This window comes from Monodelphis domestica, chromosome 1 (genome assembly GCF_027887165.1).
Source record: "Monodelphis domestica isolate mMonDom1 chromosome 1, mMonDom1.pri, whole genome shotgun sequence".
NCBI lineage: Eukaryota > Metazoa > Chordata > Mammalia > Didelphimorphia > Didelphidae > Monodelphis > Monodelphis domestica.
In genome coordinates this window covers 152,814,088-152,838,869 of record NC_077227.1, presented here as the reverse complement: position 1 = coordinate 152,838,869, position 24,782 = coordinate 152,814,088, and the positions used below count along the sequence as shown (strand labels likewise).

The window sequence follows — 24,782 nt, the reverse complement described above, 5'->3', positions numbered from 1 at the left end:
CCAGGTATTTTAGCTCACCCCTCTCTTCCCCATGCCATAGAAGGCATCATCCAGCAAAAGGATCTGTATATATGTCTTTTGTATTTCCATTTTTCAGTTTGTCCTCTGGAGGTGAACATTCACAGGTTATTCTTCAAATATTAAATCTGTAGCTAAATAGAATGCTCTTTTGCTTCTACTTGTTTTATTCTTTCTTATCCCATGTAGTTATTTCCAATTTTTAAAAAAACATCAATCTGCTTATTCTTTCTTATAGCACAATAATATACCTTCACAATCATATACCACAATTTGTTTAGCCACTTCCTGATGGATGGAAATCCTCTTGATTTCCAGTTCTTATCACCACAAAGAGAGCTATTATAAATGTGTTGGAACATATAGCTTCTTTTCCTTTTCTTTTGATGTCTCTGCTCAGTCTAAAGCTATATACAGTTTTATGGCTCTGGGCACAATTCCAAATTACTCTCCAGAATGGTTGGTTCAGTTCATAGTTCCACCAACAGTGTATTAGTGTCCCCACTTTTCCATAACCCCCTCCAACATTAGTCATGTTGCCCTTCTGTCTTAGTCAATCTGATGAGCGTAAGATGATACCTCAGAATTATTTTGATTTGCATTTCCTAATCAGTAATGATTTAGAACATTTTTCATATACTTATATATAGATAGCTTTAATTTCTTCATCCAAAAATGATCTGTTCATGTCTTTTACTTATTTATCATTTGGGAGGATCATTCTTTTCCCCATTAATTTGACAAAGTTGTCTATATTTTAGATATTGGACCTTTATCCTAGAGATAGTCTGAAAAATTTCCCCTAATTTTCGGTTTTCCTCTAATCTTGGCAACAGGTTTTATTTGTACAAAAACTTTTCAATCTACTGTATTTGAAATTACACATTTTACACTTTCACAATGTTCTCCATCTGTTGTTTTCTCATAAATTTCTCTCCTATCCATAAATCTAATAGGTGATACATTCCCTGTTCTTCTGATTTGCTTATTATATCTCCTTTTATATCTAGATCTTATATCCATTTTGATTGTACCTTAGTGAATGGTATAAGATATTGGTCTATACCTAGTTTCTGCCAAACTATTTTCCAGATGTCCTAGTAATTTTTTTTAAACCCTTACTTTCTGTCTTAGAATCAATACTGCATATTGGTTCTAAGGCAGAAGAGTAGTAAGGGCTAGACAATGGGGGTTAAGTGACTTGTCCAGGGTCACACAGCTAGGAAGTATCTGAGGCCAGATTTTAATCCAGGACCTCTTGACTCTTGGCCTGACTCTAAACCCACTGAAAATTTTTACCACATAGTGATTTCTTCTCTCAATAGTCTAGATGTATACGTGTATATGACTTTCTAAAGTCATTTTTTGTTGTCTCAATAAACCATTACATTTATGTAGCCTTAAACACAGTTCCCCAAAGAAAATAAACCTGAGCCCAGTTTTCAATTGGACTTTTCCAAGGTGCCTTGTTTTAGGGAAATAATGCAATAATGAATACAGAAAAAATAAATGACACAAACCAAATTCAGAAGATAGAACACAAATGACAAGACTGCCAAATTTAGAAAATGTCCTAAAATGTGCATTTTTATTCCATATCATTATACAATGTTTACATAGTTATAACTTTTAAAAACTGCTTAAGAGTGTGTAAAATAAAGTGAAGCAAATACCGATTTTTAATCCCCCCCAACACAAATAAGAAACATTTTTCCCTACCAATTTTATGTAGTGCCTAAATTAATCTTTCATTTTAACATGAAAAACTGGGAAAAAAGAGTGGAAATTCCTTTTGAAATGCTGCCCTACAATTTGTAATGAGCTGCAAGTGTACAAGTTCAAAAAAGACAAGTCTTAAAATAGCAGTGTGGCTTACAAATCTATTGTTGATGTTTTTAATCAAATTTAGGAATAGAAGGTCCAAATTCTCATCTCTTAATAAAACTCCGACAAAATAAATTACTGTGTTGGGTAGAATCCGAAATTGTCTAATATAAAACAAAAGACCACAGAAGTACCTTTTGCTCAAAGTAGCACCAGTCCACACCTGATTGTGTTTCCAATGTGAATCTTGTTAAATCTAGAGTTGGCACTTGAAGTGGAAATCTTTCTGCTTTAGTGAGGATTCCTGGACTGCACATACTGTGTTGCTAAACTCTCTACAAAGTGTAGGCAACATTATCCTGGGAAATGGCACATTTAAACCATCATCACCCTGACTTGTATATAGCTTGCCCTTGTCTGGTATTCCCCTAATGTCTGGCCGGTATTTTGCAGATGTTCCCGTGACAGTGGTAAAACAAAATTTAAAAAACAAACAAACAAAAATGAACAAATGAAAGGGGTTTCATGGCAAGCAGGTGTTGATTAAAAAAAAAAAAGGTAAGAATGTGGTCGCCGCTAAGGAGGTTTTCACATGTTGTTTAACTCCAGTAAAGTCTGATCCAGCATCTGATGCATACTAAGGTTTTCTTCTTTGGCATGTGCCACTTTCTCTGTTGTGGGATTAGAAAATTAAGACATCAATAGCAGCTCTCTGAACACACTCGATGTTTTAACATTAAAGCATGCAAATACTCAATCATGAAGAGCAGATTTAAATGACTGGAACCAGGCATGCTCATAATACACTACTCATGGTTTCCAAATGGACAAAGTCCTGGAAAGAGGGATGGTGGCTTTGGCAAAATGAATTAGAGCTATTAGAAATGCCCCTAATTATTATGATATGCTTATTAGCATTTCTAAACTGCTCTGAATAAATGTAATTCAGACTTGGTAGAGGGTTGTGAATTACTTGTCTCAGGGAATCAAACATAACTGACTTTGCTAGGTAATGTGGAGTTTTAATAAAGTCATTCATCACCTGGTTGCCAGTGTATGGCTAACTTGGGATCGGAACCCAGGTCCTCTGATTTGGGGGACCTAAGAGTTTTACAAATGGCATCCTAACTCAACTTTTCAGAAAACAAGAATGAAATAATTTGGGGTTGTAATGCAAAGTCAAATGAACCATTTTTTTTCCTGCTAAAAGATGATCAATAATTAAAGTCATGTTGCATGCACACTTCATTAGGACATAGTCATAATATTCTTCAAGGACACTGAACATTAGCACAATATTCTCCCAGATTCCACCCACCCGATGAGGCTGAAACAAGCATGCCTTTCAGCCAACCCAGGTTCTTTACGGAGGCTCCTTTTTCAAAGCCTGTCTGTTTAATCATGATTCAAACAGGGCACAACAAATGAACGAGACAGATCGCCTGCTCCGGTTTTGAGAACCAGAGGTGGACTCACACCTGCTCTCTAAACCAACAGTAAACAATCCAGAACCATGTCACACTATGCAAACCAGGGACCACGAAGGAGTGTGGAACTGACTCTAATATATACATATAATTATGGATTTCTGTGTATTTTAACAAAATATTGGATTAGAATTGCAGTCAAGAGACAAGTGAATTATTCTCGTTAGAAAAGGGGGAGACCACACCAGCCTCTTGGCTAGATTTCTCTCACTTGAATGTCTCCAGAAAGGACCATTTTGTACCCCTCATAATGGGGGGTGCTAGATCCATAGATTTCTCACATATGGACTACATTTCTAGAATTCAAACCTTCATGAAATGTTACAGTTTAAGCTATAAAGACTGACGCGTCTTTTGCACTCGAGGTTAATCCTCATTCAAGGCCAGCTTTAGTTCATTAGTTAGGCGGCGGTTTTGCTCAAGTTGCTGGTAGAGTTGGTCTGTACAAGTCAGCAAGCAGGTTAGAAGAGAAAAAGAGAGGCAGAATGAAGAGAGGGTTAGTCAGAGAAATGAGGAGAGCAGGCGTTAACAGAGAGAAAACCATCACACCCCGGGCAGTCGGGAACGGGTTACTTCTTTAGAACACTTTACCTTTTAGCCTCATCATCAGTCCTGCATGCTGGTATGGCTGATGATTAAAGCCTCGTACAAAGTCCTGAGGAAGGACAGCGTGGACAGAGCTAGACATGGGCGAGGGCCAACACTTGGTTGGGGGAGAACAGAATATCAGGAAGAGAAAGAATGAACCCTCATGCTGTACACCTTGACTTACTATGGAAGATGAAAACAGGCTCAGCACCAAGGCAGAAGGGGGGCATTGTGCTCATCTTCCATGAGTTTTATAATCAGATACCTACCCTTTCCCTCAGTATCTACACTGGCCCCCACCATCCCCTTCCAAGCCCATAGGACAGACTCACCATTCAGGAAATTAAAAAAAAAAAAGTTGAGTTTATTTTTTTCTTCAAAAGAAAACCACTAAATAAAAACAAAAACAATTCACATGACTCACCTTTTTCTACGAAAAGAAAATATGATGTAAACATTGTAGATGAAAGAAAGAGGGAGAATAATGCCGTCCTTGTTAGCTCAAATTTGGCTCAAGTCATGATTAATTACCATTCCTTACTGTAGAAAAGTGGATAGAAATAGATTTCTTTCCCCAAAGACCTCAGCATTACAGAATTTTAGAGCTGGAAGGAACCTTAAAAGTTCTCTCCCACTTCTTTATTTTATGGATGAAGAAACTGAAGTTTTGAAGAGATTATGGGTCTTTACCTAATGAATACACAGCTAGGATGAGGCAGAGCAAGGCTCAGAACCTTCATCTTCCCAGTTCAAGTCCAGCCCCCTCTGCATGAGTTGAGAACAGTTTTATTTATTTAAAAATTTTAAAAATATTTTTCTATGTTTACATGATTCATTTTCTTTTTCTCCCCTCTCCCAGAACCAACAAACAATTCCACTGGGTTATACAAATGTTATCACTTGATACTTTCCCCCATATTATTCAATTTTTATTTATTTTTAATATTTGAGAGCAGTTTTAAAAATTCAAGTCTTTAGGTGCCCTCAGCTAAGGTGTGGGGAAGTCATGTGATTCCATTATAGGAATTAAGGAGGATGGGGAAGGCTGTAGGATTCCAGTATCATCTTATCATGCCACACGGAGGATGGTCTAGAAATATACTGGCAAGCAGCTGGAATAGGACAAATTATTCCCGATTGTTTAATTTCAAAATGGAATTTTCTTTCCCAGAGTGAAATAGACAAGTGAAATTTCTAATAAATCTGTGTCAAATTTCCATCCTCTTCCCACTATGGGGTGCCTGTGTCAGGACATGTGTGTGTTTAACTGAGTTTTAGACCTAAATGAAGCAAGCATTTCTAATTACAATATTAAATAACAGAGGGTGATAAGGACGCATCCTTGCTTCACTGCTGAACTTACTTGCAGATGATCATTTTTAGAGCTAAATGACAAGGAATAAATAGCCTTGACAACAATGGACAAATGTATTATATCACTACCTCAAGTCCTTGATCTATGTCCTCCCATTTTGGGGTGGGGAACAAATTATAACTGGTTTTAGGGAACAACTCAGGAATGCAGATGTCTACTGCATTAGTTTCCTCAGGAGGACAGGCAGAAGAAGAAAACTAAACTCTCCCTCTTTCTCTGATTCTGTGGTTCTGTTTTACTCATCATTTTGGTACCTTGCAAATACCTTTTTTAGAGGATGCAGGAGTTCTAGCTAACACTAAAGAGAAACTAAAAAACTGACTAGAGCTTTGGAAGGGTGAGGCTGGAATATGCTGGTGTCTGACGCTAGAAGGCAGAGGACATTTTATACTATCTTGAAACCAGAATTGAAACTATTATTGAATACAGAGTGAAAATGCAAGCACATTTCATATTTCTGTCCTCAACATGGACTTCATATTCATTAGCTAATAGATAGATTATAAAATATGTGGAGAATTATCAGTATCTCAATGAGATTTGTTCTGGAAGAGCTGATCAGAGAGGGATACAATAAAAGTTTTACAATCCAATAACACAGGGCAGCTAGGGGACCTAATGGGTAAGAGTCCTGGACTTGGAGGCAGGCAGATCTGAGTTCATATACTGCCTCGGACACTATGTGGCTCTGGGAAAATCACTTAACCTCTCTGTGCCTCACTTGTCTCATCTGTAAAATATGTATAATAATACCTACCTCACAGAGTTGTTGTGAGGATTAAATATATATACAACACTATGCCACTGAAATGCTATATAAATGGACATTAGTGTTATTTTTAATAGCAGTAATATTAAAAATAACTATAAAGTTATATAATCACTAATAATAATAATTATTATTAAACTAATTACAGGTAGAATTAGAGTGCCACTATGGTATGATGAAGACTGTCAGCCTGTATGAGAATACACACTAAAGGGGAAAGTGGTTGTGTTTAGTCCAGGAAAAGTTGATCAATGGCTCTAGTTTTAATCAAGGAGAAGTTTGATGGTGATGGCCAAGGAGCAGATATCCTACATAATTAAAAAAAAAAGATAAGCAATCCTGCCAATTAGGGAAAATGTTCAGGTACCAAATGTAAGGTCTAAGGGATATGTGCGTTTTTCAGTAATGGTCCATGTAATCCATGAAAACTGTGTGCTTGGAGGGGGAGGGGAGCAATGAATTCTTTATTATTAAAATTATTGTCCAAGTTTCCTAGCATGACATCCAGAAGTAGTCAGATACATAATGACAGTAAGAGTAGGCAAGTGGTTAGACCCTTATTGACCTCCTCGTTTGTGTGTAGATAATGATATAACATACTCCTGTTATTATCACCGAACCTTCCCCTAATTTTCTGGATTCTAGTGGAAATAAAAGTGATTGCCTGGGGAAAAGCTCCTTGGGAATGAAATTACATATTTGTATATAAGAGCATAAAGAGATTATATTCTATAACAGAAAACTGTCCTCTCCCAGCTTTCAAGGGGGTGTTTAGGAATAGCTATCAACCTGGTGCCAACTTGCCTGCTAACTAAAACTTTGTTTGCCTTTGGTACCTCTAGGGGTAGCACCAAGCTTATTTTAAAAGGTCTCAGAGGAAGTTTCTATAAATAGAAGCTGCAATTTGGTCATATTTGCCAAATTGTTTTATGTATTATATAATTCTCTCTGCTCCTCCTGCCACCCAACTTTACTTTCCATACTTGGTTCCATCTTGGACTAAAATCTTTCTCTCCTCTCCTGTTTTATTCCTTCTCTCCTCTCTTTTCCTGTTTTCTTCCTTCCTCTCCTCCTCTTCTAATGCTACTAAAGAACACTTGTGAGTCTTGGGAACACTTTCCAAAAATAGATGCACTTCAAGTGCACAGCTTTCGATAGTGGAAAGTATTCAGGATTATCTGAACATTAACTAAAGCAGGAGCTTAAATAGGACTGGCCATTTTGTTTAAGGCCAGAAACCAGAAGGGGCTTCTTTAGTATTCTTCTTTTTTAAATTAAAATGAGAAAGGAAGGGCCACTGGTCAAAAGAAGGACCAAAAATCTTTGGGGGAGAAACAAAGCAAAACATTAATTCAAACCACAGAATTTTTTTTTCCCCCCTCTGGAGGGAATGTTCAGATTCTAGATAAAAGAAAAAATTAGAATACATATAATTATATAGCAAAAGTCAAAGGCGTACTTTAATCTACAAACCATATTTTAAAAAATAGGTAAAAAACCATACTATTTCATATCCTTGCTGGAGTCTAAAAAGCAGCTGACACTATTTCTGGAGTTATTCTACTATTAATGTATTCAAAAGTCCTCCTTTCAACACCTCATTAGAGCACGGAGGTGCCTGTGTTCTCTAAAGCCAAACTAGCTATGGTCAATCCTACCAAGTAGGAAAGGCTTCAGTTATGGCTTCTGGACTAGGCCATGACTACTGCCCAAAGATTTAGCCCAGCTAATTATGGAGTAACCATTGGGAGAGGAATTCTTAATTTGTAGCAACCCAAGAAAGACCAGCATATTAACTATTTTGGATCAATGAAAAATTTGTAAAAATTTCATATATAAAAAAAGTAGCTTGGGACTCAAAAACAAAGGAGAGATACAACCAGCTTGTTAGTGGGTAAGTATTAGGAATGAAAAAAAAAAGAAAATTATACTTTCAAAGTTCTAAATTTATAATAGTTTTTTAAAAGGTAGTAAGGAGGCAGCTAGGTGGCTCAGTGGATTGAGAGCCAGTCCCAGAGATGAGAGGTCCTGGGATCAAATCTGACCTCAGACCCTTCCTAGCTGTGTGACCCTGGGCAAGTCACATAACTTCCATTGCCTACTGTCCCCTGTATCTTCTTATCCACCCATTCTTTCCCTATAAATATTACACTAGCCTTTACTACTCTTCTTCCTAGCAACCAATACACAGTGTTGATTCTAAGATGGAAGGTAAGGTTTTTTATTAAAAATTTTTTTTAAAGATAACAAACAAATTTTTAAACAGCGGTTTTCAAATAGTGATATCTAACATCCTCATTTTAAGTAGGAAAAACAAAATCAACTTTAATGGTCACACTTTAAAAAATTAAGATATTGCAAAAATAAATTCCTTAATACAATGATAACAAATATGGAGCCTCTCAACCTAAATATATGAAAAATATAATGGTTCTTCACTTTTGACCCAGTAAGACATTATTCAGAAAACTCAAGAGGACATTTTCAGCATCAAAATGAAGAAGGGCAATTGGGCAGAATGAATGCAGATTAAATGGCTTCAAATGAACTCGTTTCAACAATGGCAATGCCCCGTCTCTCCACTTGGAACTCAGATCCCTTTTGAAGTCAAGCCCTATTTTACCAGTTCAAACACTGGTTTGGATTTGGAATGAATTCAAAATTTCACAGTGCTTGGTATGTAGTAGGTGCTTGAGAAATGCTTGGTGATTGATTGAAACAGATCTTTTATTAGAGAATAATAACCATAAGTACTCAGACTAATGAAATGAGGCTGAGATATTAACTGTAAGACAACCTTACATAACTAAGGTCTCTAGGCTAAAGAAAAAGACTTTATGATTTCCAAGAGGACTAACATTTATGCCTAATGCTGAGGGGAGGGGAATGAGCAAAGGAGCAACCCCAAATAAATCTCTTGTGGCATGAAGCAGATTTTCAGTTTTATTCAGTGTTCAAATTGCTCAGCTAATAAGGAATAGCAAAACAGATACAGCTTCCACAAAGGGTGTTTATTTTACATCGAAAGAAAGAGCTTCTGTACAATAGAAGGCACAGTGAGAGCCTCGCCCTGAGGCAGGATGCTAAAGGAAGACAGAATCAAGGGCAGCTGGAGGACACGAAAATAAACCTGAGAAAAACTGCAGAGCTCAGACAGGTGGAACATCCAGCTTGATGAAGGAGTCTTGAGAGAGGTGAAGCAAAGAAATTTATCTGCATGAAGATAAAAAGGTGGGAAGGGAGGAAAGAAAAGTGGCACAATGGGAAAAAAAAGAAAAAGCAAAAAAATAGCAATAACAATATGACAGAAATCAGCATGCATGCCGGCCACACACTTGGCAGAATTTACAGCAGCGTTCTAGCACAGACTCAAAGCGTTTCTAAGAATCCTTCCAGTTGTTAAATTGCACTTTTAAAAAGATACGTATCTAGGACTGTCAAAGCAAGTCTTAAAAGACCAATTGGCCAATTTTCTCAGTTTCACAGAATGTGTGTATATATAAAATCAAATCCAAGGCAGAAGAGTGACAAGGGCTAGGCAATTAGGGCTAAATTATTTGCCCAGGTCACACAGGTAGGAAAAATCTGACACCATATTTGAACCCAGGACCTCCCAACTCCAGGATTTGGTGCTCTAGCCACTGGGCTACATAGCTGCTCAGTATCATAGAATATTAGAGCTTAGCACAGTGCCTGCCACATAGCAGATGCTTAATAAGTGTTTAATAATTGATTAGAACTGGGAGAGATTATCTTAGTTAACTTCATTTTATAAGATTATAGTCAATGGACTGGTCTCAATCTTCTATATCAACTATAAAGTCTCTAAGGCTAGAAATTTAGAGATTCCCTTTCTTTTTCTTAAATATGACAGCAAGAAACTATGAACTCTATACTTTAAGCTACTGTGTTTTCTGAATGGACTGTGGTAGGGAGGCTATAGAACAGGATGTTCTTAGAATGCTAAAGCTATCCATGAGGAATCTGTTAGGCTAGACTTCGAAGGGGGAAAAGTTATGATTGAGATGCTGCCATAGTGTGTAAACTGGTTTAGTTATATTGAAGTCTATATCTATACATTCACTGAATCATAAGTGTCAGAGCTTACAGGGCCCTTAAAAAGCATCCAGTTTTAACTCCTTTATTTTGCAAGTGGAAACTGAGGCTTAGAAATTTAACTTTAAAATGTAATTTTTTTCATGTCTTACAGCTACCAAATGAGCAGTGCCTTCAATCCAGGACTTTGTCACTATGCCTTTCTGCCTCCCCTTTCATGAGACAGGATAGAATCTTGGAATGTTAGGGCATCGGGGGTCTCTCTAGCCCAATCCTTTCATCTTACAGATGTGGAAACTGAAGTTGATAAAGGTGAAGTGACTTGCCTAAGGACTCATGGACAATTACTGGCAGAATTGGGCCTAGAACCTAGTGATTTTGTTTATACATCCATTGCTTTCATTGCACATAAAATGACTTTTGGAAGGCTATACGTGTTGGTGGTGGGGTATTGATCCTACCTATAGGATCTGTAGTTTCTATTTGTTTCCTCTTCCTCTTAAAAGGGCTATAATTTCAATACTTTAATGTGATGGAGGCTATTTAATCTAAAAAACAAAAAACAAACCATGGAAACTTTGGTTCTATCAGTCCAAGGGGACCAAGATAATACTGTCTGAAATTCTCAGTATGCAAAAATTCAAATCAATTTATAAGTTAATAGCATCTCATGAAATGCTGTGTAGTGGAAAGAACACTTAGATTTTTCATTAAAGATGACGTTTAGAATCCTGAGTTATTTGTGAACATATGTGACCTTAGGGAAGTCATTTTCCATTTCATGGCCTCAATTTATCTACCTGTAAAATGAAAGGCTTGAACTAGATGATTGTTAAGGTTCCTTCTAGCTCTAAAGCCAATGGCCCCATATTAACTATTTTCTTCCTAGTTTATTTGTAACCTGTCATCATTTCATAAAAAGGGTTATCTTGTTTAATGAAACACTTATTTTTCTTCTCTTCTGGGAAAATTACTCATAAACAGAACTGTTTCCCTACTTTAATTTTTGAGATAGACTGTTCAACAAAAAAATGCACTTCACTTTTAAAAGACTTGTTGCTGAGAAACAAAGAGCAAGGTTAAAATTCTTAAAGTAAAATCCATAATTGGAATAAATGCCCTAAATAGTCTTAATTAAACTTGCCTTTGCTGTTAAAGAATGATACCAGTATTGGATTTCTAGATTTATAGGAACAAAAGGATGATACCTAAATAAGCAGAAGCAGCAAGGGCTTAAAGCAATTCAAGGTTTGCAGGTGAGATGGGGATTTGTGTAGATAAAAGCAAAAGGGGAAAGGGATAGGGGTGAGCTTGCACCAACAGCAGTTCACAGGAGCGAGCAGGCAGGCAGGGAAGAAGATAATTTACATTGAAGTCATGTCGTTGAGAGCGTGGTCCAGCTCTTCACTGATTGCCTTGTACTTCAGCTTCTGAGCATACAGCTCATCTATGGCCGTGAAGTGGAAGGCAGAGGAGCAAGGGCGTGGAAGGTGGAAGGTGATCAGATGGAGGGTGAAGGAGGTAGCATGGAGACCATCCAGAAACAGCAGCAGGAAGAAAAGGGCAATGCAGGAAGGAAGTAATGGCAACAGGTGGTCGGAAGAAGAGGAGGATTTAAAATAAAAATGAAAAATAACAACAAATAACCATCAGAAAATGAAATGAGAATGACTTGATGTGATAAATCATAATCAAACATGGAGTCAGTATGCCACATGAAGACTTAAACGAAACCAAATAAAAGTAGACTGAGTGGATAGTGAAATATTCTTTTATAGAGCTGTATTTTTAATGATACTCAAATAGCTTGCAATCTATAGCCAGAAACACTGGAAGGGAGATTTCCAAGGCCAGTGTTAGGTGGGACAGTTTGTAATTACAGTCTATTATCCTTATCTTGCCCTACCTTAAAGTCACCAACTTCCTGTCTGAACTAGTCATGGGGGTATGGATTTCTTGAAGTGTCTTTTAAGCTACCCAGCTCTCTGCCCATTCTGCTCTCTGTCCAAACCCATTGTACACCATTCCTGTCCAGAAGGGTGGCGTGGGATGCTCATTCTTTTTATAATAGTGCACTCCATGGTGACTCAAACTCTCAGTCTTCTACATTTTGTCTGGATGAAGTTTTTTATTTGTTTGTTTGTTTGGGGCTAGATTATTTTGCAATTGTCTCTTTTTCTACTCAAATGTTTTGCTATACTTGCTACTATACACTACTCTCTATTTTAATAACCTCCATCTTCCCTTCCCAAAGACTCCTAGACACACTCTCTCTCTCTGTCTCTCTCTCTCTCTGTCTCTCTCTCTTCCCCAACCCTCTTTTGTCTCCATTTATACAAACACACAAACATATATGCTTATACACATACACTTATAATCACATTCATCTACATAACAGATTTATAGCAGACCCATCATATCTTTTAGATCTCAACATCACTTTCCACACAGAGACCAAACTGTTCTAAATGAACTCAAAGAAGGCAGATCTAAAAGTTTAAAAGCAAGTCTGAAAATATCAGGAAGAAAAGAGGAGCAAGAGCAAAATAACTGCCCACCTAAACAATGAATTAAGGTTAATAAATATGGGTTGGAAAACTTTTTACCAAGTCAACTTTCAGCTGAAAAGATGAACAACGCACTCACTCCCCCAGTCAAGTATTGAGAAAAACAAAAAACAAAAACAAAAAAAAATAATAAAGTCTTACCTTCTAAGTCATCAATGCTCTTTTCCAATTTGGTTACTGACCTCTCAGCAAATTCAGCCCGAGTCTCAGCCTGGAATAATTCAGTTTAGGAAAGTTAACAAAGTTTAACTTCCAAGTGGTTGCAAATATAGGGACACCTGAAGTATGATTAGCAAGCAGCAAAATATATACTAATATACTATATAATATTAGCAAGCAGTCTAAAGGTGTTGACTAGCATCACATACAGTCTTAGGGGGATCAACGATGGCAGGACAGCACACTGACACTAATATGAATGTGGCGAATATGAATAGTGATGAACACTATGTCATTGGCATATGCTTTTGGGTCCCGCCACCTTAAAATGAACATCTGATGCTCATTTAAAGTTTGGTAAATAAACTTTATTCTTTTTATTTTTACCTCTTTCAGTTTGTCAGAAAGAACCTTGATTTCCTCTTCATATTTGTCTTCCTTTTGTGAGTACTGTAATTAGAAAGATAATTCCATATGTCAGGCTAAAGTTCACTCTAAGCATGTGTTTTCCCCATATATAGACCCACACCCCTTCTTCCCTCCTCCAAAGCTATCAAAGATCACTCAGATATAGGCACAGTTGAACTTGAGATTTGAACAACAGACTGCAATAAAGCTCTCCTTGGACCAATCTCTTTTACATGGAAAACAGGCAAATGGTCATCATTTATCCACACAGAACCGTTAAAAAAATTCATTTCTGAGTATAATTCACCAATCTAACATAATATTTTCATCTGAAAGAAGAATCAAGTTTTTTTTTTTTAATTGTCCCCTAGTGGTGGAGTCAGAATTTTGCTATTTCCTAAAAGATCTGCTGAATTGTTGCCTTAAGTCTGTAGGGACATCAAAGAGAAATGTGGGGCTACTGTTTTGAATGATTTTTAAAAAATGCTTTCCCCCCACATCATGCTTCTGGCCTACCTTTTCAGCCTGAGCCTCCAGTGACTTCAGGTTGTTCGTCACAGTTTTCAATTCTTCTTCAAGCTCGGCACATTTGCTATTATTTCAGAATAGAGGCAGGAAGGGTAGGGAGGGCAGGAGATCAAATCAAGCCAAAGAAAGGATAGAAGGAGGAAAAAAAGGAGAGAGATGGAGAAAAATGAAAATTGAGTTCTAGAGACAAAGAGCAGCCTCAAAGTAGCCAAATCATCACAGATTAAAATGCTCCAATTCTTCAAAGTCATTCATTGCCCCCCAACTTGGCAATGGAAGCAAGGTAGGCTTAGTGTCAGATAATTAAAATAGCTTTTAAGTGCGATGACTCGGCTTCTTTTAGGCTGCACCAAAGATTGTTTATGAAGGAAAAATAAAGAATCAAAAAAGGATCAAAAAGAAAGCACTTTAAAGCAAGATATAAGAGACAGCAAAGGGTGTAGTGGATGTGCAGTCATTACTACCAAATGAACCAGTAGGCGATGAAAGCTGAAAGATTGTTGGGTGGCAGTTAAACCTCAGAACCATACAATAGCCATCAGTACCTTATCCTCTGCAGCCATTAATGCTTTCAAAGTCTGATCCATAATTCTTAATTGTTCTTCCAGCTGTCGGACTTGGCTGTTAGTGGACACATGAAATGCACAAGGCCATTCACAAAATCAGTGTGCAAGTAAATGCATGCAGTGATCTATGCAGTCACACAGACACCCCACACACATGTCCTCCTGGGTTCCACGCTCATGGTTCATCCCAGTCAAATGAGCAAACAGGGAGCTTCGAGCTGAAAACAAGTAAACGTGTAACTGCCAGTAGGTCATGCTGTTTAGTCACTGCTTGGCAGCACCCCACACACATCCTGGTGGCACCGGGGTCACTCACCCTTCTGAGAGCTCGGCACGCTCTTCTGCACGCTCCAAATCACTCTCAATGATGACCAGTTTCCGGGCCACCTATGGGAAGACAAACCCAGCACCCCCAGTTACAGACAAAATGAGGTAGCAGGGGGTTTGGCTCTCTCAGGCTGGTTGCTCTGGGTTTCATAATGGGTGCAGGTCAAAGATGATAAGAGAGAAGCAAGGAATTCTCTCTCCATGTGGTGTTCCTGACAAAAAAGAAAACCACGAGAAGCATCTTTCTGCCTTTGAGAGCACGGAATTATTGCTTATGATGAAATGCTCTAGAATTTTAGGTGTCTGGCATAGGCAAAACTGGTGATTTCGTACAGAGCTAACAGTCCAATGGAGAGTGGGCAAGGGGGATGGATATCCACTTCAGAAAGCTGAAAACAGATAGCAAGCAAGCTATACATTCCCTGCAAACTCATGTAAAAGATGATAGAGTTAAAAAAAAAAAACCCTAAAGATAGCCACACCCAATTCTAAACTAGATGAAAAGGTCTTTGTTTCTTGGCTTTCTAGAGGGCTGGTCAAGAACAAAGAGGAGATAACAAGAGGGATCATTTGGGTACCTTAATGTACAAGATAATTAAGAAGTTACATCCCTCAGATAGAAATCTAAGAGAAAGGTGATACTTTGAAGGCAACAGAAGTAGCCAAATCACATTCTCTGGGAACAGGTGTTAAACAGAAAAATTAGCTTCCATGCTGCTTCAGATTCCTCATGATAAAAAAAAATTTTAAAGCAGCAGTTGAGAACAGTCAGAAACTAATAAAGAGAAATACCAAGAACACTGTGAAATCACTTGACAAAATATTGGCTAATAAGGACTTTTTAATTGTATTTGCTTTTCGTTTATGGGACACGATTTGGCCCATACATCTAGATCTACATTATAATTTTGCCTTATTATATTTAACAACAAGGCTCTATAGTGTAAATATTCTAAATTTGTACAGTAAGGTATTGGGAGTTGTGGAGGAGAGGGAAGAAGGATATATTAAAAAGAGACTGTCTGGTCATCTACTGAAAGGACAATTGGGACACTGACCTCTTCATATTTGCGGTCAGCATCCTCAGCAATGTGCTTAGCCTCTTTAAGCTGGATCTCCTGAATTTCCATTTTCTCCTCATCCTTTTGGGCTCTGCTTTCAATGACCTTCATTCCTCTGAAAGAAAAGACAAGTAAGAAAGTCCCAGATTTAAATTCTTTGTGCTTAAACTAGGAGGCTCAAGAAGAATTCAGGGCTATTGTTTTTTTCTCCTAAACTGTGAAGCACAACTTTCTAGGATTTAAAAGCTGGTAGGGGGTTTTGGAGAGTGGGAGAAGGGAAAGAGGATGATAGGAATAAGAAAGAAAAAAGTAGAAAATGATACAAAATACTTTTAGTTCATTGTGAATTAAAATCTCATAGTTTAGGTATAGCTTTTATATTCTTTGAAAAAAACAAGCATTTGCTACATGTAATTTCTTAGGAAACATTGTGTCTTATAGTATATCCGAATCTATTAATAATAATAAGCCATTCTATAGTAAAAGAGCCTTTAAAATTTTTTGATCTGACCTATAATTTCATCTGTATACAGATTAGCACTTATTCAGCAACATAAAGTTTTGGAGAATTGCCTGCCTACACTGAGATACAGCAACTGGCTCAGGGTCACAGTCAGCATATGTGGGAACTGAAACCTGAACCCTGATTTTCTTTTGGGGGGGGTCAGCTCTCTGTGCTATACTTGTGGTAATCCTAGTATGCAAAAAACTAGGAATAAAAAGATCAGAGTTCTTTCAGGTAAATCCATATGGCCTTTGCATCCCAGAACTTTTATAAAATAAGAGAACTAGACTAGTTTATCTATAAGGGCCCTTCCAACTTTAAAAAGCTCCAATTTTAAACCTAGGCAGTGGCTGGTTTTTAAGTTTCCTGAGCATGCTATACTTTGTAATGCAGTCAGCAATCATACATTTAACCATTTAGTCTTAAAGATCCAATGCAAAGAATAACTCATTTTAAGATGAAATCCATCATAAATGAGCAATAATAAATGTTATATCATCTATTGCCACAGTTTCCTCTGTAGACAATGTACACAGGCCATAGGATTTAGGGCAAAAGATTTTAGAAATCACACTAATAAAATCAAAGGTCTAATCCTATCTCTATCAGCTTAACATTCTTATTTTTTTAGATGAGGAAACTGAGGTCCATGTGGAGTATTACTTTTCAATACAGGATCATAGAATATTGGCACTTAAGGTTACTTAGTGATCAATTAATCTAAACCCTTCAATTTACAAAATGGAAAACAGGCACAAAGATGATAACTTGTGTAAAATCATACATGGTTAGTGATGGAACTGGAGCTCCAGATTTCCAATACAGTAAGTACTCTTTCCACTATACCAAGTCATTCTTGGTGTTGAGAATAGCATGCTATATGGCAAGGGACTCTTTGCCTTTATCTGTTTGTACACTGGCACACATAGGGCCAATATACTTAGACTTGACTTGGAAGAGAGACCGTGTTAGAGTCAGTTATGAGTACCTACAAATAAGGGGGTGCCTGCGTGATTTCTAAAACCCCCAAATAAAATTATATATGATCCCTAAAAGACTTACTGTATTATCTTTGTTTCTTCTTAGACTAGCATGATTATTGGAGAGTTAACTACCTATCGGAACTTTATCCCCCTCCCTTAAAGAAAAAATAAATGGAAAATTATTTTAAATATACATAATCCGTCTATGAACCTGAATGAGAAAAAGCCTTGAAGCCTCTACCTAGAAATACACTGAGTAAAGCAATCCCATTGAGGAAACAGTAAGGCAGATGGAATCTAAAGATAATAGAATTTTTCAGAATTCAGAGCCCCCCTGATGCCCAATTTTAAAAGATTCTTTAACTCTCCATCCATCTTCCACCTAAGCAATACCAGACCACACTGCCCTATTAGGCAAGGGGCCGGCAGTAAAAAAAAAGGACCTGGATTAGATGCTTCTACCTCTCACTCTCATCTGCTGCCTTTTCAGCCTCCTCCAATTTCTGCAGGGCAGTTGCCAGGCGCTCCTGAGCACGGTCCAACTCTTCCTCAACCAGCTGGATACGTCTGTTCAAAGAAGCTACATCGGCTTCAGCCTAGGGGAGGGAAGAAGAGAGTGAAGTTGCAAACTGATACAAAGGTGGTGAAAACAGTTAAGAGAGATCTACATTGCAACAGTCATTTTAGAACAGATTTTGTAGGCTAACCAGGTGGTTGCTATTTAGCATCATTCCAAACTCTGGCTAGCGTCATCAGTTAACTGTTAGGTTTTCTAGAATGGTGTTTCTATCTAAAATGATGGCTGGAGTGGATGGATGCCTAGGCCAAGGGAGACAGTTTTAAGTTAATGCTAGTGACCTGGCTTACATGGAAACAGGCTACTTTGTAATAAAAGAGGGCCTCAGTAAATTAACTGGGAGCAAATGGGCAGAATTAAGGAAAACAAGCTCTTGGCTTCTTCCATTCACAGATCTCAAACCAATAAGCCTTTGTCACTGTTCCTGAAAACCATCTTCCTCCTGATTTCACTAACAGGGATGTTTAGGTACGGAAAGAGGAGAAATAACTTACCCAGGCTTAATCACATAAAAATATCAGGAATAGGACTTAGGAGTAACCATCCTCCCTTCTCTTGGTCAGCCTCTCACAGAAGGGCTGTGTTACCTTTCGAAGGGACCAAAATTAATCTTCAAATTCAAATGCAAATAAATATGCCACAATCGCCCATTACCAAAATGAAGGAGGCTAACTGCTTCCCCCCACCCCTTCTTTCATAAACCTTTATTTTCTGTCTTAGTAACAACTCTAAGATAGAAGGCAAGGGCTAGGCAAGTGACTTGTCCAGAGTAACACAGCTAGAAAATGTCTGAAGCCAAATTTGAATCCAGGTCCTCCTGACTCCAGGCTTGGCACTCTCTCCATTGTGCTGCCTAGCTGCCCCTGACTGACTGCATTATTTTTGGTATACAAAAACTCTTATCTTTTGTCTTAGGATCAATACTGTGCATTGATTTCAAGGCAGAAGAGTACTAATGGCTAGGCAATGGGGAGTAAGTGACTTGCCCAGGGTCATACAGTTAGGAAGTATCTGAGGGTATATTTGAACCCAGAACTTTCCATCTTTAGGCCTGGATCTTAACCTACTGAACCAACTAGCTGACTCCTTGAGCTGCTTTTTTTAAAAAAAGAAAATTATTCTTTGAATCATGTACTTTTTAAATTTTTTAAAAAAGCAAATAAGACATTCAACATAAATTACATCTTTCATTCTCTTCACAGATTCTTATCATGTAAGCATATGGCAGGCACATACCTGTTGAGACAACTGGCCATAAATCATAGGATTTAGGACCATAGGGTAGAGAATCCAGTCCAATGCCTGGTTTTAAAGATAAATGTCTAGTCCAATAGAAAGAATACTGGCTTTTGAGTCAGAGAATCTGGATTTGGATGCTACCTTTGATTCTTTCTGCCTATAACTTTGGGAAAGTCACTTAACCTCCTTGGACCCTCCTTCATTCTTCTGTAAAATAAGGAGGTTGTTGGGCATCATGTCACATTTCTATAATCTCTGCTCCTGGGGAAGTTGAGGAGAGTAAGTAGGTCATCAGAACCTGGGAGTTGCTGAAGAAATGGCCAACACCTATCTAGTGTCAGCTCGAAGTCTGGGACCCATTTGGTTAGCTCCCAGAAAGGGAGAGGAGAGGAATACTAGCTTATGTGAGAAACAGAGCCAGGCAAAGCTTCCCTGCCTCTTCCCAGTGGACTCTTTCTTATGAGTGGATGCTCCATTTGCAGCCCGAGTGAGAGGAGAGATTCAGTCTCAGAAAATAAAGGGAGTGGGGTAGGTTAACTTAGATCAGAAGTTCTTAACCTGGTGTCTGAGAACCTCAAAAATATTTTTATAATTGTATTTCATTATAGTTTCCTTTATCCTATCTATTTAATTTTAAGCTTTTTGAAAACATTTTGAGAAAGCATCCATAAGTCTCAGACTGTCTAAGGGATCCAAGACACAAAAAAGGTTAAGAACCATTGGTCTAGATAGATGGCCTCTGAATTCTCTCTCAACTTTTGATCTATGAAGCTAAATGCTAGTAAATAGCTGGGTTTTTAGTCTGAGTCTGTCTGATTCCAAATTCAGCGTTCTACTGCATCAAGCGGCTTCCCAGCATCAGCAGATTGGTTTCCTAAAAAGCTTACTAAAAGTTATTGTTATATCTTATCAAAATGTAAATCAACGTGAATTGATCAGAGCTAATTTAACTAGGAACCTGTTAACTTTGGAGACTAGGGAGAAGGATCTGGAGTGGGCAGAACTATATTTTGTATACTTTGCCTGGCATTTAACTTGGGTTCAACAAGGAAAAACCCAGCTGTTCTCACTCTCAGTCCTGAGTCAAAGTCTTCAGATGGAGACTGCTACAGATTTCCAAGCAGTTGGAATGCAAACTACTTTTAAACAATGGATCCATAAAACAATCAAAACTTTTTGATAGGAGAAACAATCAAGACAAACTTCCTCTTCTTCCTAAGAGCTCACTGCTAATTATTTACAAGTAAGGCTGCTTTGGGAAAATGCCAGCAAAGTTTCAAAGGACTAAGGGGAAAGTGGTCAGCTCAAATACTATGTTTTTGTGTATTATCTCTTTAGGATATAAAATGTTTCTTTCCTGGTACTTAAGACAGTTGGTGGCTAGGACTTTGAAATTCAGACATTTGCATGAGTGTTTAGCTTAGGATGGATGTTTTGGTTTCTGGCTATTTTAATATTCATAAATCTGAAGAAATGGAAATTACAGCCATTTCTCTCAAGTATCTCTTATACAGCATCTTAAGGTAATGTGGGGCTTCAGGGTATAAATTCATATTCAAGAAAACCACAGTACATATTTAAGAATCTAAATTCATCTTCACAAAAGGGGCTCTACCATTGTTTTCTTGATTAGCATTAATAAACCCATTCAATAAACAATTACTAAGTACCAACTAAGCGCAATGACACTGTACTACTTGCTATAAAATAAAAGGGTTGGAATAGCTCAGAAGTTCTTCACCTGAGGTTTGTGACTTTTTTAAAACATATTTTGATAACTATTCCCAAGTTAATAGTTTCCTTTCTAATCTTATGTATTTCATTCCATATGCTGAAAAATAATAATTATTCTAAGATAGGGTCCATAGGTTTCACCAAACTGCCAAAGGGATCTATGACCCATGGAGATTACAACCTGAGTCAGAGGGGAAAATATGAAAAAAATAATAATCCAGACCTTCCCAATTCAGATTTTTACAAACTTAACGATTCTAGTTATTTAAATGTTATGCTAGATTCTCAGAAGGGAGTATGGTTACAATTAAAATTCTCTTCTCCAGGTCTGCTGTACCCTAAGGTGTCTCCAATTATTCAAAGGTTGGGGAGGATATGAAAGTCTTTCAAAATCTCAAGAAACAATTTTAAATGAACTTAAAACACAAATGCTCTATGCAGTCATTAGAAGGATGGAGGAGTTTGCAAAATAAAATAAAAGATAAATAAAAATAGCAATATATAAATAAATGATATAAATAAAATTAAATTAAAATAGCAAATAAAAAAAATTTTTCGGGGAAAAATAAAATGGTCCACACCGAGCATGGGTCATAATAAGTATGGTGGTTTAAAATGTAATTGTGAATTCAATACTGGATTAAAGACCCTGGCTTTACTTAGGCTCTCTTTAAGGGCATAAGAGGGGAGCTCAGGAGAACAAATATCTTAAGAATAGGTAATTCTTTCTCTCTTAAAAAAATTAATTGGAAATGATCAAATAAAATATATTTAAAAAAAAATTTAAACCCTTACCTTCTGTCTTAGAATTGGTTCTAAGGCAGAAGAACAGTACGGGCTAGGCAATGGGGTTAAGTGACTTGCCGAGAGTCACACAAGCTGGGAAGTATCTGAAGTCAAAATTGAACCCAGGACCTACTGTCTCTGGGTCTCAATCCACTGAGCTATCCAGCTATCCTAGTAATTATCTCTTTTAAAAATTAACTTTTTATAGATCAGCAGTGCATTGCTCAAATCTTTTTACTGCTGGAAGTCAATATCCTTCTTAAAAGCCCTGTAAAGTTGAAAGAAAAGTGTAAATGATGATGTTCAAATGCTGTGGTAGCCACTAAAAGCCAAGATCTGCTTGAAGCCTAGGGCAAAGTATAGGAAAGAAATTCATTTTTATCTACCATAAAGGATGGTTTCTGTTGAACTGGTGTGAGAAGTCTAGGGAGTGACATTCCAAACTCTAGCTTTATCACTAGGAACTCCCCATTTAGCTTAGGAGAGCAAATTACTGAGTAAAATGAGCATCTTTGATTTGTTACTTACTCCCCTCTATCTGTGGGCCTTGGAACATACCAATCTCTTAACCAAAAGGTCCTTCCACCAACTTTGCCCTTCTCTAAAGATCTGGCTAAAAAGGGATCTCTTCCAGGAGGCCCACTTCAGTCACCGACTTTCTTTCCTCCACCTTGGCCCTAAGAGATGATTCACATTTATTTTTATATGTTGTGTTTTTAAGTGTTATCACTTCATTTCCTCTCCACAGATGTATTCTAGACATCTCCAACTATCCTCTCTAGGGCAGATACCGTATCTTCTAATAATAATCGACATTTACATGATGCTTTCAAGCTAGCAAACTGCTTCTTAATCATATATTATCTAATTTGAGCCTCAGGACAGATAACCCTCTAACCAAAGCATTGTAGGTATTAATATCTCTTTGATACAAATGAGGGAAATGAAGCTCAGAGAAAAAGGATAATTTGCTCATTGTCATATAGCTTAGAGGGTTTTGGAAAGTGAATCTGAATTCATATTATCCTGAATCCAAGTCTAAAAATTCATGATGGCTCCTTTTGGTATCATCCAATGGAGCCTAGTAAAGAGAATCCAGACCAAAACAACAGTCTGGCCCTTTAGCCAGACTACTATTAGAGCCTGAACTAAATTAATTATTTAAATAACTAATTAATTACTTAACAAACCTTTAATAGTAGAAATGCTAGGCATTGTACTGAGCAGACTCGAGGGACAGTATTTGTTTCCATATTTAAATGTGAGTCAGATATTAAAAGAGTTTAGATTAAAATTTAAAAAAAAGAAAAGAAAAAATCTTAAAGCAGGACCTTCTGGATTTGATCTTTCTAAGGCTTTTCTGTTTTGGTCAATATTGATTCCAAAGGTTCTACCTAGAAACCAATCAATCAATAAACATTTATTAAGTGTCTACTGTGTGTGCCAGGCACTGTGCTAACCCCAGGGATACAAAAAGAAGCAAAAGAAAGTTCCTGACCTCAAAGAGCTCCCAGTCTAATAATGCTGATACTGCTTGTAGCAGACCTCTTGCACCCAAGCAACAAGTGGAGGTCTCTTTCTGGGTATGAAAACCCTGGGGTTCTTGGGACAAAAGTGGGAAATAAAAGCAAAATAAGTGGGGCCTGCAAAGTGACACAAAGGGGCAAACAGTGAAGCCACGAATTGGTTTGACTCTTTTCACTGCTCCACATAGGAGAAAAATGTAAGGTTCCAGCAAGTATAGGGTATTACAAGGTCAGACCCGGGACTGGGGGAGGGGAATGAAGTTGGAACTCACCCTGAGGGCAAAATACAGCTAAGTTACAGCTCTTCCGAGGGAGAGGCCTGGCACCTCTCAGTTATCTCAAGCCCCAGAGGTTGCCTAATTTATACAAACCTAGTCTCAGTCTGGTTATGTTACTGGGAGGAGATCACATATTTTAACCCACAGTTTAAGGGCATTTTTTCTCCCCCCTTCAATTCTCCATTCTCTCCTGATCTATTGGAACTTTGGCATTTAATTTCTGAAGACTGAAAGCCTAAACCTCTTTTACTGTCTGTTATGAATCTTCCTTCCTTCCTTCCTTCCTTCCTTCCTTCCTTCCTTCCTTCCTTCCTTCCTTCCTTCCTTCCTTCCTTCCTTCCTTCCTTCCTTCCTTCCTTCCTTCCTTCCTTCCTCCCTCCCTCCCTCCCTCCCTCTCTCTCCCTCTCTCTCTCCCTCTCTCTCTCTCTCTCTCTCTCTGGTTACATGATTCATGCTCTTTCCCTCCTCTTTTCCCTTCCTCCATCCCAGAGCCCACAAGCAATTCCACTGGGAAGAACCCTTATTTCTGTTGCTTTTTCTAAGGTGTGATATCTTCTTAGATATTTCTAAAGAAAGTTCCTTTTCCCCCAACACCTAAGTATTTTTATCTCTGTCAACAAGTCACCTAGTCCTATGTCTATCTGTTATTTAAACACAGAGAGAGGAAATAAAGCTTTTGGGTAAAGTCAAGTCCCTCCTCCAGACATCAAGCAAATTATTTCCAGTCATGTAAATGAGCTTTGGTTTATTGGGTTAACTTCCTTCTAACATGGGCACTGAATGTTGGTATGTTGACAGTGCCAGCTTAGTCTTTCATTTAGAGATAGTGGTTTCTTTTATGATCAGAAGTGCCATTGTATATACCTTGTAATGAGCTACTCTGAAAAGGTGCTGCTGCATTGGTAGAAGTCATTAGTCTCCTACTAAATTTGGCTCTTAAAATGTGTATACCCAGAGTTGGGCACCAAAGCTCTCTGCTATCAATAGAGGGTAGCAATGTAGATCAGTACAGTTAACACAAGGACATCCCTAAATAGCTAGGGGTTACTCCAAGTAAGATCTATTCTCTAAGGCAGGGGTCCCCAAACTGCAGTCCCCTGAGGCCATGTATCCAGCCCCCATCACACTTCTGGAAAGGCCTCCTCTTTTATTGGTGGTCAGTGAGAGGAGCTCTGTATGTGGCAGCACCACAAACGTGGCATCCCTCATGTACAGTACTACTTCCGGTGACATAATCCTTTGTGTGGTGCCTTAGAATGAGGTGCTGCCCAAAGGATTATGTGGCTTCACAATGGAAGAAATCAGCATGGTGAGCAGAGATCTGGGGGAGGGATTCCACACTGTGTGTACTGCTGCCTCTTTAGGGTTAGGTTTTTATAGTCTGGCCCCCAATGGTTTGAGGGACAGTGAACTGGTCCCCT

At 38.0% G+C, this 24,782-nt stretch overlaps 1 protein-coding gene across 22 annotated transcripts in view; it reads right to left on the bottom strand.

The window, feature by feature from the left end:
- Positions 1 to 1,578: 1,578 nt before the first annotated feature.
- Positions 1,579 to 24,782, bottom strand: part of TPM1 (tropomyosin 1) — a 34,908-nt gene continuing 11,704 nt past the window's right edge. For 4 of the 22 annotated variants that reach the window (XM_001366040.4, XM_056808187.1, XM_001365798.4 and 1 more), the window contains 7 exons: positions 17,684 to 17,817; positions 15,731 to 15,848; positions 14,662 to 14,732; positions 13,768 to 13,843; positions 13,231 to 13,293; positions 12,826 to 12,895; positions 1,579 to 2,513 (listed from right to left, as the gene is read on the bottom strand). In XM_001366040.4, the coding sequence (XP_001366077.1) occupies positions 2,431 to 2,513; positions 12,826 to 12,895; positions 13,231 to 13,293; positions 13,768 to 13,843; positions 14,662 to 14,732; positions 15,731 to 15,848; positions 17,684 to 17,817 (615 nt within the window). In that variant the 3' untranslated portion in view covers positions 1,579 to 2,430. Of the gene's footprint in view, positions 2,514 to 8,986; positions 9,275 to 11,481; positions 11,565 to 12,825; positions 12,896 to 13,230; positions 13,294 to 13,767; positions 13,844 to 14,324; positions 14,401 to 14,661; positions 14,733 to 15,730; positions 15,849 to 17,683; positions 17,818 to 24,782 lie in introns of those variants that run through there. The other 18 variants (XM_001365977.4, XM_001365742.5, XM_003339994.4 and 15 more) reach the window with 7 other exon arrangements.